Raw genomic sequence first — 24,298 nt, forward strand, 5'->3', positions numbered from 1 at the left:
CTCGCTTATTAAAAATCTTTTCTGCTTCCTTTAATAAATCTTGGAGAGACTGTCCTTGTAAATTGTCTAATCTTTGAAGTTTATTTCTAATATCTGGGGCAGACTGCCAGATAAAAGTCATGGACACATTTACCCCCTGATTAGGATCCTCCGGATCATAGGGGGTGTACATGCGATAGGCTTCCTTAATTCTCTCTAGAAAGGCAGCAGGGGACTCATCTGGTTTTTGTATTACTTGCTTTACCTTGGCCAAATTAGTAGGGTGGAGCCCAGCACCATGGAGGCCCGCTATGAGCAACTGGCGATAAAGGCGTAGGTGTCCCCTACCGTCTGCTGAGGTGTGATCCCAGTCAGGGCGGGTCAAAGGAAAAGCATCATTAATCTCATCTAGTATCTGGGTAGGTCTCCCGTTATTGCCTGGAACATTCTTTCGGGCTTCCAGAAAGACTCTCTGCTTTTCTTCTGTCGTAAGAAGAGCCTGTAAGAGTTGTTGGCAATCATCCCAAGTGGGTTGATGGGTAACTAAGATAGATTCAATCAGGTTAGTTAAGGCAGTAGGGTCTTTGGAGAAAGGCGGATTATGGGTCCGCCAATTATATAAGTCTGAGGCAGAGAAGGGCCAATATTGAACCTGTTCCCCTGGCCCCTGCCTCAAGGGAAAGGCTTGTGAAGTCTCCTTCTTAAGTGGCTGCTCTCGGTGACTCCTCAGACTTCCAGCCACTGGGGAAGGGAGCTCGGGTGGGGCCGAAGGGGCCAGTGGCTGGTGGCTAGGGGTATCTTGGGTCTGGGATCTATAGGGAGGGGGCTCCTCCGAGAGGAGATCTATAAGGGGGGTGTTGGGGTCCGGGGGAAGTACTGGTTTTAGGGGCTTCTTGGTATCAACTGGACAACAAGAGGAGGAGGAGGTAGGGGCAGGGATAGGCAGCAGTGGGGTAGGTTGAGGAGGAATGAAAGGAATGACCCAGGGTGGCGGGTCGACTGTCAGACTTTCCTAGGTAACTATATAGGGGACCTGATCTGGATGTCCGTGTGGGCCACGATCAAACACTTTAGCTTTCACCTGTAAAATAGTAGAGAGGTTAAAAGTTCCATCCCTTGGCCAGCCCACATTGAAAGTGGGCCATTCTGCGGAGCAGAAAGTTTGCCATTTTTCCTTTTTGACGTCTACTGACTGGTTGGAAGCGATCTTCCGAATGTCTTTCCAATGATCTAGGGTTAAACTCAGGGGGGTCACCATTTTTTGACCCATTTTGTCAAGAGACAACACTAAACAAACACCAAGGACTAAGACAACAGAGAGACAGCCGGCACAGAGACGCGCAGCGCGGTTTCGGTAACAAACTGAAAATGCAGATTCAGACGGGGAGACTGTTCGTCCACCCAACAGACTAACATATCCCTCGGATACTTGTTGAGCTCTGAAAAATCGGGCTCCCAAATTCCCTGGAGCGTCCTCCAGGGTGGCGGGGGAGAAGTCCGAGCCCGTCAGCTCCTTCTCAGGCCACCCAGATACAAAACGACATCGGATCCGAGCCGATTTTCTAACACAGCGCAAACAGTCAAAAACAAAACCAGACGTAGACAGACAGAATGGTGCACCAAATCAAATGCTTACCTTCCGGTGGGCAGTAGTTGGGTTGGGCGGGGGTCCCCAAATCCCGGACGAGCCCCCAGCTGTAAGATTCCCAGGGCAGGGGGGTGAATCTTCCATGGTGGGAGACCCGCGCCCAAGAACCAAGACCGAGCCACTGGATGCAAAGGCAAGAGGCAGCTTTATTGTTCACACAGGCGCCTGCGGGCACTCCAGTCCCTTGAGAGGCTGAGCGCGCCGGGCAAGGGGAAGGGTCTCTTTTTATAGGGTTAGGGAGAGCAGAAGCAGGTTTACAGAAGCAGAAGCATGATTTCAGTCCCAGCACTGGTTACTTATTAATAGACTTGGGGTCGGTGGGGATCCTTTTTTTGTTTTCTTCTCAGAAACATCCTGACAGGGTTATCTATAGTACATTAGGTGGGGTCAATGGTCATGCTATGGTCACAAGGTTGCCTGCCTGTCTGCATCTGGGGGGCTGTTTTGGGCTCCTGGTATTTTTCCATGGGTTTTACACCTTCACCATTGAAGAAACTTCCCCTAGATCTTTAATCTTGAAATACTTTGCTCACACTGTGTCTGGTTTAGATGATCATCCCAGGATTGTGAGACTGACACCACTTTTGGTTCTCTAGAAATAGAAATCCAACAGATAACAAACTCACACCTCAAGGGAAAGGCAGGGAACTTAGGTATAGGGTGGTCCTCTCTGTCTCTCCCACTTTCCCTCACTGACTTCTCCCAATCTATCTTTACTTGAAAGTAAAAAAAAAAAAAAAAGAAAAAAGAAAAAGAAAGAAAAAAGAAAGCTTCATTTTAAGTATGCACAATGTCTATCCTGCCATCCCAGCACTAGGGTAGAAGAGGTAGGAGGATTAATGTGAGTTCAAGGGCCCCTGAGAGTTTATTGAGAGGTCATTGTGAATTCTTGGTCAGGCTAGACTACAGTTAGACCCGACATCAAAAAACCCAAAAGAAATGACATTTTCAAAAATGATTAGATGGTTAAGGCTCTATTTTAGTAGTGCATACAGGCCTTGATGGCTTTACCACGTGACCTCAGAAATGAATGAAAAGTATAATGTGGGGTGGAGAGATGGCTTAGCGGTTAAGTGCTTGCCTATGAAGCCTAAGGACCCTGGTTTGAGGCTCGGTTCCCCAGGTCCCATGTTAGCCAGATGCACAAGGGGGCGCATCCATCTGGAGTTCGTTTGCAGAGGCTGGAAGCCCTGGCGCGCCCATTCTCTCTCTCTCTCCCTCTATCTGTCTTTCTCTCTGTGTCTGTAGCTCTCAAATATATAAATAAAAAAAATGAACAACAACAAAAAAAGTATAATGTGTGTCACACCAGTATCTCCCCAGGGCTGTTTCAAAATGTCTTCTGTCCCACAAGTCATGAGTAGAGTCCGATGTACACAGAGATGCGCCCTACCTCCTCCAGCTCCCCTTTACAACAAACCCCGAAAATCTAAGCATGCTCAAAATAGTTGAGACTGGAAACAGGCAGACACCAAGACATTGCAAAAGAACACAGGAAGGAAAGCCCAACACTCCACTTCTTTTTCAAAATTTTTATTGAAAATCCCATTACATAAACCAGACACCATGATTACAACACCCAACCACCATCCTACCTCCACCAATACCAAATGTCCCCCCCACACCCCATATACAGAGGTTTTGTGTAGACCAGCCACCTGGGTCTGGAAGGCAGTACATGCAATTCCCTCCACCCTTGAGCATGCATTATTCCTAAGAAAGCACATCCCAACCGTCCATCACTCCCAGTCAGTGGGGGTTCTGATGGTAAGTGGGGTGGCATTCTTTCTGCCTTCCCAGATGCCCGGGTAGAAGCGGGGCCAAAGTTTCTCCGTGAAAGTGTCCGTGAAGGTGTAGAGATGGGAGCGGTCGGTGACATTGTAGAAGGACAGCGTGCCAGCCTCATAGTCCAGGAACACACCCACGCGCTTGGGTTTCACCTTGACCACCAAGGGAGTGAAAGGCGAGGTGGTGGCTGCATAGCTGTCCCCATTCCAAAGCCTGAGTCGCCAGAAGCCATTCCCAGGGGACTGAGTGAGCTCCCCCTTTTGGCTCTCAGGCTTCTGACACACTCCTATGTCCCAGTGGGTCTTGTCCCCCACTTCCACCTCCCAGTAGTGTCGACCGGAGCTGAAGCCTTTGGTAGCCAAGACACAAGGACACACGTTGGACCTCCATGGTGTCTTGTCAGGGACATTGGGGCGTCGTGTCTCCACACACTTGACGCTCTTGCGATCCTCAGACACCACCAGGTTAGCATGAGCAGTCTCAGGGTCCAGAGTCACATTGGCACTCAGCTCTTGAAGGATCTTCCGTAGGACAAAGTACTGCCTGGGGAAACTGCCGAAGGTCATGGTCAGCTCTATGGCGACGGGAGCCACCTCCATGGTGGTCAGCTCCTCACATTTCTTCAGTGCGCTCTGCACGTCCTTGAGCATCTCCAAGCCCGACTGCTGGCTCCTGCCCTCCACCTCCGCGGCCATGTGGCTCAGGGCCTGCTGCTGGTCGCGAAGGCGGGCAGCGTTGACCCGCAGGCTCCCTAGGATCTCCTGCTCCTCGTCCTGCAGCCGGGACAGCAGGCAGCGCTCGTCCTGCTCCAGCCGCCTGTGCAGCTCCTCGAACTCCTGCAGGATCTGCTCTCGGCGACGCTGCACCAGTCTCCTGAGCTCGCGGGGCTTCATCTCCTCCGAGGACCTGCTGCGGGCCACGTCCCTCATCTTCTGCTCCAGGGCCTCCAGGCACTCGTGCAGTCTCTCCTGGCAGTCCTGGGCGGCCTGGTCCAGCGGCACCACCCTGTGGTCCTGCCGAAGGTGGGCAATGGAACAGAGCACGCACAGGGCCTCCTGGTCGTCGAGGCAGAAGAGGCAGATGAGCTGGCGGTGCTGAGGGCACAGGCGGCTCTCCTCCCTCACCTTCCGCTTGACTCCCTGCTTGAGCTGCTTGGCAACTTCCACCATGCCGCCCAGCTGCCAGTTGGGGCGGAGACTTCGGTGGCGGGATGTCTTCCTGCAGACTGGACAGGGGAAGTGACTCTCCAGGTCCTTCCAGCTCCGGGTGATGCAGGCTTTGCAGAAGGTATGGCCACACTGGGTGATCACAGGCTCCTGCAGATAGTCCAGGCACACGGGGCAGCTGGCCTCCACCTGCAAGGTCTCCAAGGTCGCCATTCTGGAAGAGGCAGAGGCCTTGGCTTTGGATAGACTCCTTTCTTCCACTTTCTGAAGTTTTTGCGCTGAGCAGTTCAACAATAGCTCTCTGCAAGCGTGAGGAACCCAGTGTCTACTCAGTCCACAAGGGTGGAAGCAGTGGTCGTTCCAGTCTGGACCGAAGTTGTGCTGAATTCCCGTGTGAACCTCTGGTCTTCCGTCCCGGTGCAAGGCTGACAAGACTGTACTGCAGGCTTGACGAAGGGCAGCTGAGACTGGGTGTGTAGTCCTGCAGGCAGCCCAGGACTCCAGGTGGATGGGTCTGTGAGCTCTGGAAGCTTCTTTATATCCAGTCCACCATGGGAAGGACCACCCCTCGGAGGAGGAGGACTGCCTCCCTCCACCAATCCTGCGCACCCACAACCTCTGCGACACACCCTATAGGCTCTCCCTTCATTGTGAATCTGACCAACCAGACAACAGAACCTAATCATCCCTCCTGGCAATAGGAAATCCTGGTGACAGGAAGTTGGAACTGATTGGTCACTTGAGCTGTCCTAACATTCTTGGTAGTGTGCATGAGAGCCTTGTGCTCAGAGATTAATTGTTTGTTTACAGTATTGCCTAAGGAAAAGCTTTACTAGGCAGGGTGTGGTGGTGCACACCTTTAATCCCAGAACTAGGGTAGCAGAGTTAGGAGGATTTCCGTGAATTACACGCTGAGAGTATATTTTTAATTCCAGGTCTTGTGCCAGAGTGAGACCTGACCTCGAAATCCTTCCCCCACCCCAAGAAAACTAAACATAACTGGAACTGGAGAGATGGCACAGCACTGAGGTCGTCTTTCTGCAAAGCTGCGTGACACGGTTTTAATCCCTTGTAATCCCCTAAACTCAGATGCACAAAGAAGTCCATTTATCTGGAGTTCCTTTGTAATAGCCTGAGGCCCTGGTGTGCCAATTGTCTCTGGGCTGTGCTCGCTTGCTTGGTTTCTTCTATGTGTTTGTCTTTTTCTCTTTCTTTCCCTCACTCTCTTTTCTCTACCTCTGTCTGTTTGCAAATAAAGAAACTATACTTTCAATGGAAGCCATGCATGAGAGCCAACTTCTTCCCTCTCAGCACTGGGGAGTAAGAGGTAGGAGGACTGATCATCCTCAAGGCAGAACATAATCATCTTTCTTGGCAACAGGAAACCTGTTGATTCGATCAGGAGGGTTCTGAACCAATCAGGGGCTTAATAATATGCTGGTAAGCCTGGGCAAAACACCAACTTGGTTGACAAGTAGTATATGTTGTGTAACAGTGGTACAAATCCATTGGAGACTAACTCACTGTTTTCTGATTGGACATGAATCCTGTTTAGTGGCAGAGACTCTTGTCTCCTACTTGAAGTCTAGTAAGAATCCCGTGGCGAGGAAAATTACAGACTCCATGGAGAAACCCCCCATTGATCTCTAAATAGAAACATTGGGTCCAAATACCAGAAGTCTATCAATTAACTGTACATATCCCCGTCATTCCAAGCTGTTATCACTCTTGGAGGCAGTTGGACTGTATGGGGAACCACATATCCCACTGGACACATTAGGACCAGGTTCAGGGAAGCTGAGGAGAGGGATCTAAGAAGGAGAAGATTTTCCAGCAATGGATTCACCTGGGCTTTATCAGCTGCCTGATCCCAATCCCGGGGCACATTGAGAGACTCGGAAAGTTAGAAGAAAAATGTAAGCCATGTCTTTGTCTTCCCAGGTGCTAAAAAGACCCCTGTGGTCAGCCCAATAACTTCCCTAAACATGATGGCACACATACGCCATGAGTGGGTTGCCTTACTTTCTGCAAAAGAGAAACTGTAGCTGTGATTAAGTTATTGAACCTGAAATGAGGAACTCAGTCTGATTTCCTGTTTGTCTCCCCATAATCTTTAGGGTCCTGATAAGATTGGAGGATAAAAAGTTGATGTAGCTGAGGTAGGAAGAATGTCATGAGTTCAAGGCCATCCAGACTACAGAGTGAGTCCCATGCATCAGCCCATGGAGGTGTGAGGCCCTGCCTCAAAGCAATACAAATACAAATACATACACACACACACACACACACACACACACACACACACACACACACAAAATCTGAGGTAGAAAGATTGCCATGAGTTAAATTTACAAAAAGATATAAAGAGAGTCCATGGTCAGAGAGGTTAGAAAATGTTCTTATCTTTTTTTCCTTTTGTTTGTTAAAATCAAAACATGGGGAAACCTCAGGCCCAGGCAAGGTGAATGTATCTGGATGCAATGCCAGAACCCCTCACTATCAGCTCAGATGGGTGTGGGACTCTTGTTCTGAAATCACCTGCTACCACATGAGCCTGGCTGCCTACAGCAGTACAGCTGCTTAAAAGTTCTCATCAAAAGACACAAGGTGGGTTGGAGAGATGGCTTAGTGGTTAGGTGCTTGCCTGTAAAGCCTAAGGACCCTGGATGGAGGCTCAATTCCCCTGGACCTATGTAAGCCAGATGCACAATGTGGCACATGCATCTGGAGTTCCTTTACAGTGATTGGAGGCCCTGGTGCACCTACTTACTCTCTCTCTTTTCTTGGCTTCTTTCTTGCTCTATCACTAAGAAATACATAAAAATAAACAAAAATTTTAAAGAAAGACACAAGGTGGGCTGGAGAGTTGGCTTAAAGGTTAAAGCACCAGCCTGCAAAGCCAAATGACCTCGGTTTGTTTCCCCAGGACCCACGTAAGCCAGATGCACAGCGTGGCGCATGCATCTGGAGTTCATTTGCAGTGGTTGGAGGCCCCATTGTGCCCATTCTCTCTCTCTCTCTCTTAAATAACTAAATAAAATAAATATAACTAAATAAAAATAGTAGAATAAATAAAATGTACTGTTTTTAAAATGACACAAGGTTCTTTCATCTTTGTCTTTCAACTTCCCGGTTTGAGGCTTCTGTCCTCCAATGTTGATGCTGGCTACGTCATCTGAAGGCAGCGCACGGAGCCTTCCTGGGAGCCTTTGGTGTTCATTACCTCTGGTAGCTCACAGGCTGGACTAAGGTCACGTGTAACTCACGCCATTCACAGGAATGAATACGTACAAATGAATCCAGCTGCACATTGTCATCCTGGGCAGGGCAGGGGCCTTTAGCAAGGAGGAAGGGGAGAGACAAGTGTAGCAATGGTCATAGTTAGTGCCAGGCTAGCCGTGGGTGCTATAGTTGTGTTGACACTTTCTTTGGAATTTCTTAAGGGCCCTGGCAGAGGTGGCACTTTTGATCATAGGCAGCAGCTAATCTTTTCTTGACACATTCATGGATCCTGGATCTCCTGAGTTTCCTCTGCCATCTGTAAAATTAAACAGATTCTCCAACTGAGAGTTAGGGCAGCTTTGTGCTTGGGCGAAGGCTTCCTCGTCTTGGCAGATGGCCTTTATTTTTGCCTGTTGCTTTTTGCAGGGACAAATTTGCCACCTTGACCGGAAGCCCTGCACTGATATTCTCACAAGGCATGCTCTCACAGTCTGACTTGTCTATGGTGACACAGTGGCCAGTCAGCAGTTTGTGCACAGGGGTCTCAGGTCGTGCTGTGATCATACCAGTGAAGAGCCATGACCTCAGACCCAGGATGCAAACAGTGACTGTTCCCCAAAGCAGGACCATGCTGGTGGCCCCTGACTGAAGTGCCATCTATTGCATCTGAGATTCGAGAGTGCCTCCTTTCTGGAGCTGCCCTTGATGAGCCTAGCAAGCAGCTACTAGTCCACTAACTGACCTGTCAGTTTTCCCCATCTCCACCAAACAGGGAAACAGGAGGCCACATTTTCTGTGTTAATTCAGAATTAATTTGTCTTAAAGTGACAGAGACCATCTTGCTTCCTCAACCAGATGTACTCAACATCCTCTGTGTGCAGAATGCAAAATGAGCCAGTGAAATGCTTTCAACTCTGAAACGTGAAGGGAAGAATCCAGATGAATGAATGCTGATTGGCATTCCAAACAGCTCACTCATCACATCCTGCTGCCTAGGTCCGCAGAGACTCAGAAGTATAGTCCTTTCTGATCTCTGGATCACACATGCCACAGAAGTATCAGATAAATCCTGGGGGAAGCCACTGAGAGTTTTGGTTTTTCAAGGCAAAGTCTCTCACTCTAGCAAATGGTGACCTGGAACTTACCTTATAGGCCCTGTTTGGCCTTAAACTTGAACTAATATATATATAGAACACCCCAAATCACATGCATACAATCTGCCTCCAGAGGGCTGTGAATAAATGCATGTGCTATCACTCTCAGCTATGATCATTTATTTATTTGGAATTTCAAAGTAGGGTCTAGATCTACCCAAGGCTGACCTGGAATTCACTATGTAGTTTCGGGCTGCTCCTGAATGCACACGGATCCTCAATTTTTCTACTTTTGCCTTCTGAATGCTGTGATTGAAGGTGTGTGCCACCATGCCCTGCTGTGATTACCATAAAAACAGAAAAAATATTCAATAAAATTTAACACCACTATCACAAAGGATTTCTAATGTGGTGGGACTATATGATCACTGAAAGTTCTATAGCAAAGGATTAAGGAGATTGCTCAATCAGAAAACTGCTTGCCTTAAGAACATGAGGGCCTGACTTTGATTCCCTGTCCTCACATAAATACATGGTGGCATGTGCCTGTAATCCTAGTACAGGGAAATGGAGACAGGTGGATCCTGACGTTCACTGATCAGCCAGTATAGCCTAAGTGGTGAGCTCCAGAGTACAGCACTTCAACCTGTGCCAAAATACCTTGGTAATTTTTGTATATATGTTTGTAATAATAAATATAAATATAATAGTAACATAATGTTTGTTTGTCTTGTAGCAATGAGGTTGGAACCCAAGGTTCACATAGGTTTGGCAAGTGTCCTATGGCACAACCACACCCTAATCCTTTCATGGTGAAAACTGATAGCTTTAATCCTAAAGATAAGTTAAGCTGCCCATTCTCACTACTTGCAGTCAGCTCTCTGCAGCCAGTGGAGTTCTTACCCTGATTTTCTGCACGCAGCCTCCTGATATTATTCACTCACTCAAATGGTGTTTTCATGTGTGTGCTACAGACAGGATCATGTTGTCTATAAACAGATTTACTTCCTTCTTTTCTATCTTTATGTCTCTTATGTCGTTGTCTTGCCCAGTTTCCCAAGCACTGTAATGTGTCAAGAGAGAAAGATGGCATAAAGATTGGATAATTGGAATTTCAAAGTAGGGTCTAGATCTACCCAAGGCTGACCTGGAATTCACTATGTAGTTTCGGGCTGCTCCTGAACTCACACGGATCCTCAATTTTTCTACTTTTGAATAAATGAAACCCATTTGTAGAGGGCAAAACTATATACAAGAATCTGCCGGGCGTTACAATTGAAGTAATTTAACCAAGACCACTCACTAGGTTTAATTTTCTTGTTTGCTTGATTTTGGTTTTTTGAGTCAGGATCTCACTCTAGCCCTGGCTGACCTGGAGATCAGTCTGTAGGCCAGGCTGGCCTTGAACTCACCTACCTCAGCCTCCACAGTGGGAGGTTTAAAGGCATGTACCATTGTGCCTGGCTAGAAAGAACAAACTTTTGAGTAAGTATAATCTCTATGTATTAGCAACAGTTAAATATATAATACGTAAGAGTAAATCTAATAAAAACTTGTAGGAACACTTCATTTAAAATTAAGATTTTTGTTTGTTTTTGAGGTAGGGTCTCACTGTAGCCCAGGCTGACCTGGAATTTACTCTGTATTCTCAGGGTGGCCTCGAACTCACGGCGATCCTGCTACCTCTGCCTCCTGCGTGCTGGGATTAAAGGCATGCACCACCACACCTGGCAGATTGTTTTTTAAAATAAATAATAAGGCAGGATCTGATTTGGTGGTCCCAGGCCTTTTTATGGTCTACCCCTAGGAGTTTCCGGCTTCTTTTCTGGCCCCTCTTCTGCTGCCACTTCTGCTTCCTTCTCCATCTTCCCACTGTGAGTTTGGGCTGCAGATTCTGAGCATACATAGTGGCTCAACACTGGACCCCCTGGAGGATGTGGAACGGCAATCTGACATGCAAGCCCTTTGCTAAGCAAACTTTCTGAAGTGACGTTTGCAGTAGACCTTGTCTTGAAATCTACAGATTGGCATATGTCCTTAAAAACTGTGGAGCATCTCAAAAGAAATTTATGATTCTTCAAAACCTGATAACTGATTTGGCATGATTAATGTAAATCACACTTGGGTAAATTCATACTTCCTCACACAGTGATATTTGCACAAGTTTAATGTATCTCTTTCTTACACTTTCTTTTGTTTTGTTTATTTGAGCTAGGATCTTGCTCTAGCCCAGGCTGACTTGGAATTCAGGAATTTATTCTGTAGTCTCAGGCTGGCCTTGGAACTCACAGTGATCTTTCTACCTCAGCTTCCCGAGTGCTGGGATTAAAGGCATGTGCCACAACACTGGGTCAGACGCTTCTTAAAAGAATATTTTATTTACTTATTTGAGAGAGAGAAGGAGAGAGAAAGAGAGGAAGATTATATATAGAGAGAATGGGAGCACCAGGGCCTCTAGACACTGCAAACGAACTCCAGACACATGTGCCACCTTGTGTATCTGGCCTATGTGGGTCCTGTGGAATAGAACCCGGGTGGTTAGGCTTGGCAGGCAAGTGCCTTAACTGCTAAGCCATCTCTCTAGTTTCTAGCCAAACACTTAAAATTTTTATTTATTTATTTGTTTAAAAGAGATGCATGAATGTATATATACAGGGCTCTTACCACTGTAAATGAACTCCAGATTCATGCGGCACTTTGTGCATCCCAATTTATGAGGATACTGGGGAATCAGGAGTCAAACCTGGGCGTTCAGTCTTGAAAAACAAGCACCTCTAACCACTGTGCAATCTATCCAACCATCTTTCCAGCACTTTTTAATGCCCACAATAAAGATTTTTCTTTTATTTTAAAATTTTATTTATTTATTTTAAAGAGAGAAGAAGATGCAAATAGATAAATAGAGAGAGATTGGTTGAGAATGGGTCTACCAGGGTCTCAAGCCACTGCAAATGAATTCCATGTGCATGCACCACCTTGTGCATTTGGTTTGTATAGGTAGTGGGGAGTCACACATGCGTCCTTGGGCTTCGTAGGCAAGTGCCTTAACCTCTAAGCCATCTCTCCAGATCTTGTTTTCTTTTCTGTTTTTCTTTTTACTTTTTGAGGTAGGGTCTTGTTCTAGCACAGGCTAACCTGGATTTGTATCAGGCTGACCTCAAACTCATAGTCATCCTTCTACCTCAGGTTCCTGAGGCTAGGATTAAAGCTGCGCGCTGGCCCTTGTTTTCCTTTAATTTTTTTTTCCCCTGGCATGATAGTGCATCCCTTTAATTCCATCCCTTAGGAGGCAGAGGTAGGAGGATCACCATGAGTTTGAGGTCACCCAGAGACTACATAGTGAACTCCAGGTCATTCTGGGCTAGAGTAAGACTCTACCTCAAAAAAACCCCAAAATATATATGTTTTATTTCCAATCAGAGAGAAAGAGAGAGAGTAGAGGGAATGGGTATCATCAAGTCTCTCATTATTTTTGTTTTGTTTTGAGATAGGTTCTTACCTTGTAGCATAGACTGTGATCCAAAAGTAAAATCTATAAAAGAGGATGGGGTAGCTCTGTGTGCCAAGGCACACTCTACAGCAAGCTGAGGTTATGGGGGCGGCAGGGAAGAGGTCTTCAGAGAAAGGAAGACTTGGAAGTGCTGAGAACCGCAGCTCACACCAGGAGTAGTCACCTGGGTCTCTACCACTAAGGTGACTTCCTTCCTGACCCCATCCAGGTTCTGAAAGGTTTCATCCCTCCCTGTGAACAAGGTGAGAAGGAAGGACAGAAGCACAAAACAAAGAGATCAAAACGATGCAACAGATCCAACACTGCAGGTGCGGGCAGACCCACCACCAGTTCAGAGGTGAAGGGGAAGCTTCAACTTGACCTTGGAAGTTTCCATGTCTGTGACTCCATGGACATTTCAACTCTGAACAGAGGCCGGCTTTGGAAGAAGTTGTCAGAGGAGGAATTTTTTGTTGTTATGAACAGTGATCAAAAACAACCTTGAAAAAAAAAAGTAATGGAACATTCCCTATATTTTATCCAAGAAGCAAGGAGATGGTACTTGCTCCACGGGCTTAAATGGGCAATTAGGAAAAAAAAAATTAGGTAGTGTGTTAATGTGATTCCATATGTGTGGCTCTATCAACTAAATGGATATGCTTAACAGAATTTAGCATGCCATTATAAACACAGACTAATATTTGCCTATTATATTCATTCCTAATATGGAATGGTTTGCCCAAATAACTTTCACCTTTGTTTCAAGAGGAATGGCATTTCTTTTAAAATTATTACTTGCTCATTTATTCATTCATTTATTTGTAAGAAGAGAGAGAATGGACATGATGTCAGGGGTGCTAGCCACTGCAAATGAACTCCAGATACACATGCCACTTTGTGTATCTGGCTTTACATGTGTACTGTGGAATTGAACCAGAGTCATCAGGATTTGCAAGGAGGCACCTTAACTGCTGTGCCATCTTTCTAGCCCTGAATTGTTTATTTTTTCTTTCTTTTTATAGCTTTTCTCACTCTAGCCCAGGCTGACCTGGAATTCACTATGTCGTCTCAAGGTGGTTTTGAACTCATGGCAATCCTACCTCTGCTTCCCAAGTGCTGGGATTAAAGGTGTGTGCTACCACACTGGGCTTCAAATTGTGTTTCTTAAAGTAGAATGCCTGTCATAGCTACTAGGAAGAAACTATCCGCTGGGAACTGGGTAGCGCTTTGTACATCAGCTTATGAAAGTTGCATTCCAACCTAGGAGAGACCTCCTTCCCATATGTAGATAAAGGTGGGGGTGAGCAAGGATGTGCCATTTCTTAGTGCCCCACAACTTGAAAGCTGAAGATTCCAGATGTCTAAGCTGGATTTATTATTACAATTCACCAGAAAGACCTTAGAAAGGCAGGCCTTCAGCAGTATTTTGTGGTTTAGGCCAAGGGACAGTGTGTGGAAGAGCCTATAGTTAGTTCAATTTGATGGGGCCCTTCTGTTTGTGTATGCCTAAAATTTCTTTCTTAACTCTCTCCTTACCCATCTCATTTCCTTCCGTACATATGGGTCAATTTTCTGTTCAGTCACCGTTGACGAAGAGGTGAAATTCATCAAATCCAGCTTGTCTGTTGGGTTTTGAAAACCGGTTGTTGGCAGACCTCCAAGAGGGGCTTGGTGAGTGGGGCAGGTGTGGGTTCTAAGAGGACGGAGTCTAGACTGCTGGGTGTCCCTAACACCAATGCTTGGGGACCTGGCTGGCAGGTAAACCTAGCTGAGCCCCACTAGAGGAGCCAAGGGAGCAACTAGTGCTGGGTATGCCCTGTTGTCCAGGCTGGGTCTGCAGAGCCGCTATCCTCCTCAAAATCCTGCAGGATCTGCTCTCCACAACGCTGCACAAGTCTCTTGAGCTCACGGCGCTTCCTTTCCTCCGAGGATCTGCAGCAGGTGACGTCCCTTGATGCCATGATAGGCTTCAACAAAACACCTCCCAGGCTAGGCCTAAAATTAGAAAAAAGGGCCATTAATCAGTGACTGTCCTGGCCAGAGAAAAGCCGAGTCACTTCCTGGAATTTCAAGGTCTCTCGGCCCCAACCAATCAAGAATATATAGATAGAATAGACTGATCAAATACAATCCTTGTTCAACTTAGCCAGTCAAACTGTAGACCTAATTGCCTGTCAGAACCTTCCTTAGTTATGCTTAAAAGAGCCTGTGAGCTCCTCTCTGGTGGCCATTTTTATATGAATGGTCGACCCCCACACGCTGGCTGACTCTGCAGAATAAACGCTCTTTGCTTTTACATACCGTTTGAGGCTGGGGTCTTTCTTCAGCGATTCCCAGACCCTTACATCCTCATCTTCTGCTCCAGGGCCTCCAGGCACTCGTGCAGTCTGTCCTGGTGTTCTCATGTGGCCTGGTCCAGTGTCACCACCCTGTGGTCCGGGCAAAGGTGGGCGATGGCGCAGCGCGCACACAGGAACTCCTGTGCATCCTGCCCCATGTGATGCTCTCGGCTACTCCCTGGCCTGTCAGTCAGCCTGTATGCATGCTATGTACAGTCCATGCAGCTAGCAAGGTTCTGCCACTTATGCTCTCTGTCCCTGATGCCTGATAGCCTGCCCTGCTCCCCAGCCCACCTTCGTCCACACAGCACTCTCATTTCCCCACCTTATCCTAGTTTACTGCAGCCCAGTCTCTGGCCACACTTCATTTATCACCTCACCTTAGTTGTCATACTCCAGTAATTCCAGCCTGCCATGTTGCCTGTCTGAATCTCTTCCACGCCATTCATCAATGGAGCGTGGTGCTGTCTGATCAACCAGGCCACACTGTACCCCAACACACGCTCATATATCCAGTGTGCCTGGCTTAAATTCATCCCCATCCCCAGCTGTTTGGCTTTCCAGAACCTCTTGCTCACTAACCCATCCTAGCCCCCCACCATGTGACCTGCCCGCCTATATTCCCCACACACTGTCATTTTGCAGCTTTCCCTCTTCCCGTCTCCCCTGTAGAACTTGGCAGCCTGGCCCGCAATGCTAGGTGATCACCAGTTGATCCTAGTCTTTGGCCACCTGACCTGGCATCTTACTTTGATCTCCTGACTCCCACTAGTGTCAGGAACTCCCCCACTTCCTAAGTTAACCCTCAAATTCTGCCAGATGGGAAAGATGTGAGATGCCAAACACAGGTGGTAAGGCTCAGCTAAGAGGTTGGAAGCAGAGGAACCTCCACACTGGACAGAGCATGTCATGCACTTTGCTCAAGAGAGCCCCAAGTGCTGACCAGTGAGAACTGACCCAACCTGTCCCTGTCCACACGTGAAAGCACTGTTACCTAAAACCTATGCCACACACACACACACACACACACACACACACACACACACACACACAATAATACCTTTTGAGAATGTTTATTGAGGACAGTCATCATTGACAATAAGAACCAAATTATTTAGGTAGAAGAAAAATGTTTTCCTTGGATATGGTGGACTACTATATTCCCTTTGAGAGAAAACTCCCAACCCAGTGTTTTGGCCATGGAAAGGTGTTGGGTATTTCCTGGCCAGGTTGAAAGCTCAAGGTGGAGGCTTACTTAATCTGTATCACCTGATTTTTCAGAGGGGGCTGCCCCTTCTCTGACAGGGATGTGGCGGTGTTGCTCCCGCTTGTCTCCTCTGGTGGCTTGTGCTGAGTGGGGTGCATCTTTGCTCTGGGGTGGGGAGTTCCCAGACATGTGTTCCCCTCCTCCAAGCTCACTTGCTTTGCCTGAGGAGCTGCCTTGTCCCCACAGGTGGGGCCCTGGTCATGAGTGACTGGGGGATTGTGACCTCCGAAGAGGTTCTCTGAGGTCATGGACATTTTATTAGATGGTCTCAGTCCTTGGACGTGCTGCCTGCTCTCTGATTTAAAATTCAGTTCACTACACAACTCTTTCTTACAATTGAGGCTTTTAGTGTCTTGAGGACCTAAGATTCCTTTCGGGACCCTCCCAGTTTTCTGGGAATTTTCTCCATAGCTGCTCCTCCTCTCAGAGGATACAGGGGGGCTCATGTGAAAATCCATCTGTGACCAAGACTCCAGGACCCTTTGGGGCAGGCCCCAGCATTGTTGGATGAGTCTCTTTTTCAGGTGGTGCTCCATTTTCTTCCCAAACTCACTCGTGAGGGGGAAGTCTACAGGAGGGATGGGCCTAGGAACATGAGCCCTGGAGGACTCCTTCCCCACAGAGAGCTTGGGAGCTGCAGGAGAAAATTCTTGCTGGGATTTTTTGACCACCAAGGGTAAAGCCCACACCCTCTTCTGTTCCTTTTTCAAGATGTTTTCTTCCTGGTGGTGGGTTTCAGATGGCATCAGAGGCTGTGCCTCATCCTGGGAACTATGGAGACACACCTCACGGCCCTGAAGCTTGGAGACAGGAGAGGATGGCACAGTTAGGATTGGGGATGGTGGCAGGACTTTGGTCTTGTCTGGAGGGAGCTGTAGAGACTGATATTCAGGCAGGTTTGGGGCCGAGGACTGTGGCTGACTTTCAGAGGAGGACAGAGGTGTGGGGTGAGCAAGGACTGGGGAAGCTGAGATTCTCCTGAAGCTGTTAGACTTTTCAGAACTGGCCGCTGAGCCAGAGGCCATGGGGATTCGGGACTCGCTCTTTACAGAAGGGTGACCAAAGAAGAGCTCGTGGTGTTTCTGCTCTTCTTGCTCTTCAGAGGATTTGGGATCTCGGCCCTGCCGGGGCATTGGCATCTCCATTGGCATCTCCTCTGGTTGCCGGTTGCTGCTCCCCAGAGGATTGGAGACTGCGAAGTCCTGACGGTCAGCACTGGATTCTGATGCTATCCAGGAATTGCTAAGTGGTTTTTGAAAGCATTTTGATATCCCCATCTTTGGATTTATTGTCAGGAAATCCTCTTTACTTTGGTCTCGTCCCTCCCGTGGTGGCAGGTCACCAGGGTCGGTAGATGACTGGCTTTTGGGTTCTTCTGGGGAGTCTGTGGTTTCACTCCCCAAAGGGGCTTCCAAAGAATGCTTTTTAAGAAGTCCTTGGGAGACAGATTGCATTGATTTCATCAGCGGCAGATTGCAGGCAGCATTGTGTTGTTGGGAACATTTTGATATTGTACATATTGCACTGTCCTTGTCTTCGGTTGTTGGGAAATCAGTGGACAATTCACTTTGCCTGCACATCAGAGAATGAGCAGCTTGTGGATGAAGAACTGGGTCTTTGGCAGATTGGGTTGGAGGAGGGGAAGAAGGAAGCTTTTGGAGTGGGATATATCCAGCTGGAAGTTTAGAGTTCGAGGCAGAAGCAGACTCTGAGGTCACAGAGTCACCTAGTGGTGGAAGGGAAATGAAGTTCTCCAAGGAGGAAAGTTCTTTAGGTGACACAGTGGAGGGGTAAGGCGTAGAGCTCTCAGAAGCAAGGCCTGGAGTTGGATGTCCCTGGGGACTTGCTGTGCGAGTACAGGACAGAGGGAACGAGGCGCCGGTCACTAAGGATCTGGAAGCCCAGCTGGACAAGGAGGAATCCTCATCTTCCAGGGAGGCCCAACAGAGCAGACGACTGACCTTTGTGGCAGTGTCAGTAGTACCGCAACCACAGGGGAGGTCTGGACATAGCAGTTGTTGAAAGCCGGTGGGGTTATAAGGCTGGCCTGGGCAGCTGCAGGAGAAAAGTTCAGTGATGTAGTGAGGACCAGCTTTGCATGAACAGGAGAGCACAATGTCTTAGTCACTGGGAAGCTGTAAAGCGTGTATACCCATTCCCGTTGTCCCAGCCACAGCTCCCCCTGTAGTAGCGCCACACGCCCTTCATTCTCACGTCCCTTCCACTGGCTCCCATGAAAAGGTCAGTTGGCTTGGGAATCAGTGGAATGGGTAGAACATGGGAGAAAGGGGGCTGAGGGTATAAAGAAAGGAGCAATCACCTTTGCACAATGGACAGCACAGACAGCAGCTTCCTCACCTCCTCTGCTTCTCTCTGCCAAGTTCTCTGATCTGGAATATTTACAGAGTAATTTATGTGGTATGACGTAATTACATTAATAGTCAGATGCAAGTCCCATCATGGAAAACAATCGTATTAGTCTCCTCTGATGGCTTCAAAAATTAGTAAGACAAGTTCCGATAATAAACTATGACATTGTTGCAATCAGGTTCCCTCTGCTTCCAGAAAATACCATACTAAAAACATACTAAAAACTTTCTTCCTGTGGGAAGAAAGTGTTTATTTGGACTTATAGATTCAAAGGGAACCTCGAAGCTCCATGATGACAGGGAAAGACAATGGCATGAACACAGGGTGAATATCATGTCCTGGTGAACATAAGGTAGACAACAGCAACAGGAGAGTGTCCCAAACACTGACAAGGGAAAACTGGATATAATACCCATAAGCCCACCCCTTTGCAAAGCAATTCTGAAATTGCCACTGGCTGGGACCTAACATACAGAATGCCTAAGTTTATGGGGGACACCTGAATCAAACTATTGTGTTCCACCTCTGGCACCTATCAATTGATAACCATCCATAATATAAAATGAAATGCATGCCAGCTTCCTCTTGACAGTGTTTGGCACACTCTCCTGTTGCTGTTGTCCACTTGATGTTGGCTAGGAGGCGATGTCTGCCCTTTGCTCATACCATCATTTTCCCCTCTCATCATGGAGCTTCCTCTCAAGTCTGTAAGCCAAAATAAGCCCTTTTCTCCCACAGGCTGCTCTGTTGTTTTCTCCTACCCATTTGAACCTGACTACAACAGTAAAGTTGGTACTGAGAAGTGGCGTCATTGCTGCTTGAAACCTGACTGTGTGGCTTTTGGAGCTGATTTTCAAGAGGAATGTGGCAGGATTTGAAACCTTGGCTTAAAAGATGCCCTGAAGTGCTGTTAAGCACAGCTTTATGGACTATTTTGGTCAGAGTTGAAAGACCTAAATGCAGTAAGAACTAAGGACTATGAGGTTTGGCTTGTGAGGGTGATAAAAAGCTTTGCCTGAATTGTACTAGAAGCAGTTTGTGTGAGAAGCTTGCTGTTATGCTCCTGTCCTGAGAACTTGTGCAGGTTGGCATTGCTTATAAATAGACTGATGTACAGAGGGATATGGCACAGAAAAAAATGAAATCCTTTAGCCAAAATTGCTGCCGTTCAGCTGCAATTGTTTGAGAGATTACAACCATTGAGATTGGGCCAGCTGATGTGTATTGAGACAGCAGGAGGAATACACAGTCTTTTGATGGGGTCTGAATGCTGAAGGAGTGTCCCGTTCTTCAAAGTCTGCTTTGTTCTCCCCTGGATTAACAAATTGTCACCCCACCCGGTATTGTGGAGTATAAGAAATGCAGAAAATTTCATTGAATTTGCAACATGGTCTTGTGGTTTGCAAACAGCCTTGGGCAGTGTGAAGCGGGTTTGTTGGATTGGCTGCATGGATATCCAATGGGGCCATGAGGATGAACTGTGGATTGCAGTGGAGACCCAGTAGAACTGCTGGGACCATGATATGACTGCTAAGGAGATCTGCCAGCTCCAGATGAGGTTTCCAGGACTGTGAGTAGCCTAGCTGGAGGGAACTCCAGAGACTTGTGGCTGATTAGAATTATTGGACTTGGATATTTGTCACTGGCTAGAGTTGTTTGACTTGGAGGTATAGAGTTTAGTGTTTGCCCTGGTTGTTTTAAATCTTGTATTGGTTGAATGTTTCTTTGCTCTACCCAATGCCATCTTTTGCAGTGCAAATATTAATTCTGTGCCTTTATGTGTTTTTTGGCTTATTTTTGGCATTATGGTTCACTTAAAAGACTTTGGACTATGAGGTTGTGTTGTTGGGGGTGGGCTTATGGGTATTATAGCCAGTTTCCTCTTGCCAGAGTTTGGCACACTCTCCTGTTGCTGTTGTCCTTCTGTTATTGGCCAGGAGGTAATGTCCACCCTCTGCTCATGCCATTATTTTCCCCTGTCATTATGAAGCTTCCCCTCGAGTCTGTAAGCCAAAATATACACTTTTCCCCACAAGCTGCTCTTTGTCGGGTGTTTTCTTCTAGCAATGCAAACCTGACTACAACAACACCCACAAGCCCTCCCTCAAGAACAGATAGACTCAAGGAGGATCCAACTTCTGAATTGCCATCAGCTGGGGACTTAGCATTCAGAACACATAAGTTTGTGAGGGACACCTGAATCAAACCACCACACACATTAAAGCTGTTCATGTGTGTATGTGGATTCATATACATCATCCCATGTGATGCTCAACACCACATGAATCACGGATGTCAGAGGTTTCCTGAGAGATATTTGAGAGCCAGGGATAAAGCACTGACCAGAGATAAATTATCTAACTCCAAACCAAACTTTCCTGCTTTGTGGATATCACGTGTAGACACCACATTGGCAGCACCCACTGCCTTGGCCGAGCTGTTTCATGCCCGTGTATGAGCCGAGCAGGGACTCTGAGAATGTCTGAGGTCTCATTGTCTGTGTGATCCTTCTCTGTGAGGACTCTGTTTTCTGAGGTAGACTGTGTCTAACAACTGACATTCTCATTTGATGGACCTCATACCTTAAGGAAGCTACAGAGGAGTAAACCTGAATGGTTCAAGTCCAACAGGTAGGAACCTACCTCGAAATGTCGGCTTCCTTCCTTTGTCAGCTCTGCCCTGTGGCTGTGAACAGAAAGAGTCAAATGAGAGCTTGGGCTTTAAATCTGTTGTATCTAGGATGTCCAGGCTTCCATTACCCTTGATCATTATGACACTATAGGCTTATGAAGAATTTTTTTTTTTCTTTTTGGTTTTTCAAGGTAAGGTCTCACTCTAGCCCAGCCTGACCTGGAATTGACTATGGAGTCTCAGGGTGGCGTTGAACTCACAGCAATCCTCCTACCTCTGCCTCCTGAGTGCTGGGATTAAAGGCATGCACCACCACACCCGGCTTAGGTTTATGAAGAATTTTTTATTTTGCTGTTTGAGGTAAGGTCTTGGTATAACCCAGGATGACTTAAAATTTATTATGTAATCTCTGTCTGGCCTTGAACTCACAGCCATACTCCAACCTCTGCCTCCCTAGTGCTGGGATTAAAGGCATGGGCCACCTGCCTGGCTTCCTTCCTTTTGTAAATAAGTATTTTTATATACTTGGAGAGAGAGAGAGAGAGAAAGAGAGAGAGAGAGAGAGAGAGAGAGAGAGAGAGAGAGAGAGAGAGAGAAGGAAAGAGAGAGAGAGGAGAAAATGGTCCTATGGGCATGGGGCATGTAGGGCTGCTAACCTCTGCAAACAACTCCAGGTGCATGTGCCACTTTGTGCATCTGGCTTTACATGGGTACTAGTGAATCAAAAGTGGATTATTAGGCTTTGCAGGCAAGAGTTTCTACTGCCAAGCCATCTGTCCAGCTTTATTTCCTTCTTTTCACTTTCAAATATATTACAACATATTCTGCTTGCCCTTCTTTTGGAGGCTTGAGATCCCCACTTGGAGTTATCAGTCAGTAGTATATTATCAGTGTCTCAGAATCCAATCCTCTGATGACCCTGTGTTTTGCGGCCAAAGTGCAGGCTCCAGGAACTCAAGAGGCCACCAGCACCCAGCACTGCTCTCCTCTCAGCTGGACATGGTGGAAAGACTTGTTGAGGGGACACACAACATGGGAATTGGGACATGTTCTCAAGTGTCAGGAGAGGAAGTGTTTAGAGAAGCTACAATCTGGAAATAAGTCTATAAAACCATAACTCCTGGATTGCTGGTGCTCTATCCTGAAAACTGTCAACCATACCCCTTAGGGTAGACTGTGGGCTCCGAATGAAATCACAGTCCTCCTTATGCTCTTCCCTGCTAGGCTCATATTCCAGGACCCCCGTATTCTGTCCTCCCCTCTGTGTCCCATCTCAGCATCTCAGATAGGATAACACCTTCATTCTCTGGGAGAAATGTGGAACACAGTAGTGATTCACTTTAGGAGGCTCACCTTTCTGATGCCTTTGGTTTTGCACAGCGATGGTAAGAATGGCTTCAGTATCAGGTACCATAGGTACAGAACCAGCAACCCTGCTCCAGTGAGAAAGATGAAATTGGGTTCAGCATCTAATAATGTTGAGCAAAAGCTCAGCCATGGCTCAGTATGGGTTTTCGTAAAAGAGATAAACTTCTCCATAGTCTGAATCGCACAGCTGCCTGAGGCATCTGGATTCTGAGGTGGCCTGAGGCTGACCTAACCCCAAGTCTGCATCACAGAGCAGGATCGAGTCATAGAGGGTTTCAGAGGGTCAGGGGAGGGAAGGCCTGAGGAGGTCCCCAACACCCCAGACTCCCAGCAGAATGCTGTGCCCAAAGCTCCTGGTTTGTTTCCCATGTTTTTCTCATATCCTCTTCCTCAGGAAACCTTCCCTTTGGTTCCATCTGAATTCTAGACTTACCCTCAGTCCGGTACATTCTGTGGTGCTTTTGGTTTGGATCCATTTCCCCTGTGTCTGTCATGAAGCTTGTCATCTTGGCTATGGGTTGTGCATTGAGTTTCAGGAACACAAATGTCCTCCAGTATATTTACCTCTGGAAGTATATTCTGTCACTAGCTCATGATAACAATATACTATCTTTTACACTTTCTTGTGTGAATGTCCAATAGCAAATAGTGTGTGTTTCAGCTAGTCTCAGAGGATAGGCTCAAATCACAAAATCAAAATCCAGCTAATCACCCTAGGTTTCTGAGAGATATTTTTTGTGGCTTTTTATTCAAATGTTTTGAAGTACCTCAGCATTCTTTAATATGATTAATTTACTCATGGCTAATAAATTCAGTGACATGAACAGATATTTTAAGAAATCATTAAATTACCCACAATATGTATGTATATGCTTAAAACTTGAAGTATGCTTGTGTCTGAGGTTATACAATTTCTTTTTTGTAAAGTTAGTGAGGGTAGTAGCATGCCCTTCACACATATATAACCTCTTGTATGACAATAAATTACTATCATATCTAAAAATAACCAACCATTCCTCTACTTTAGTCTCTTGTTTTTGACCTCAGTTCTTCCAATTTCACCTAAAATACTGATAAATGAATAAGACCACTTCATAAATTACATGACTCTCTCTAGTCAGTAGTAAGTGAAATAGGCTAAGGAATAGATTCCTAGTACTGGGAGGCAGGGTGGGATTCATGAGTGGGACATCATTTGTTAAGACCCTGGGATTGAGAAACCTCATTTGATTACCCACATATGTCATATAAATAGGGTCTTCTTCCTTAGCCCATATTGACATGAGTGATTGTCATAGTTTGAATGGATGTCCCATGAATGATTGTCATAGTTTGAATAGGTGTCCCATGATAGATTTGGGTTTTTTTTAAAGAGAATTTATTTTATTTTATTTTCATGAGAGAGAGAGAGAGAGAAAACTGGCACACCAGGGCCTCTAGCGCCATAGTTGACCTCCAGATGTGTGTGCCACCTTGTGTTCACGTGTTACCTGTGCGTCTGGCCACGTGGGTCCTGGAGATTTGAACCTAAGTTCTTAGACTTTGCAGGCAGACACCTTAACCACTAAGCCACTTCTCCAGATCAATAGATTCAGTTTTATTAAAGGTTCTTGGATTTCCAGCTGCCTGAATGGAAGAGGTATCACTGTGGGCAGATCCTAGGGTTTAGCCTTAAGGTGTGTTTGGGGGCAGATATGGGATTTTCAGGAAAAAGACACGCAGAGTGCTGGAGCTCTGCTTGGGATTCCAAGTGTGTGCTTGTTTATGGAGCTGGTGGTTGTATCTCTCTCTCTCTCTCTGCACCTGTGAGTGGGGGCCATCTCCTTCCACCATCGTAGAACTTCCCTTGGATCTGTTAGCTTCAATAAATTCTGTTTGTCTTACAAACTATGTCTGATTTGTATTTTAATCCCAGCAACATGAAGCTGACTAAGAT

At 46.7% G+C, this 24,298-nt stretch overlaps 1 protein-coding gene across 1 annotated transcript; it reads right to left on the reverse strand.

The window, feature by feature from the left end:
• Positions 1–3,366: 3,366 nt before the first annotated feature.
• LOC123455839 (E3 ubiquitin-protein ligase TRIM39-like) lies at positions 3,367–10,762 on the reverse strand. Its single transcript, XM_045137774.1, has 2 exons — positions 10,699–10,762; positions 3,367–5,027 (listed from the first exon to the last, which is right to left on the reverse strand). The coding sequence occupies exons 1-2, from the start codon at positions 10,760–10,762 to the stop codon at positions 3,367–3,369; spliced, it is 1,725 nt and encodes a 574-aa protein (XP_044993709.1).
• Between the last annotated feature and the right edge of the window lie 13,536 nt (positions 10,763–24,298).

Source organism: Jaculus jaculus, chromosome 18, assembly GCF_020740685.1.
Source record: "Jaculus jaculus isolate mJacJac1 chromosome 18, mJacJac1.mat.Y.cur, whole genome shotgun sequence".
NCBI classification, from domain to species: Eukaryota; Metazoa; Chordata; class Mammalia; order Rodentia; family Dipodidae; genus Jaculus; species Jaculus jaculus.

Coding starts and splice junctions, on each gene's coding strand:
- LOC123455839 (XM_045137774.1), bottom strand. CDS start 10,762: ATGGAGAAGGAAGCAGAAGTGGCAGCAGAAGAGGGGCCAGAAAAGAAG. Junction 5,028..10,698: donor GAAGCCGGAAACTCCTAGGG/GTAGACCATAAA, acceptor CCCTTCGTCAAG/CCTGCAGTACAGTCTTGTCA.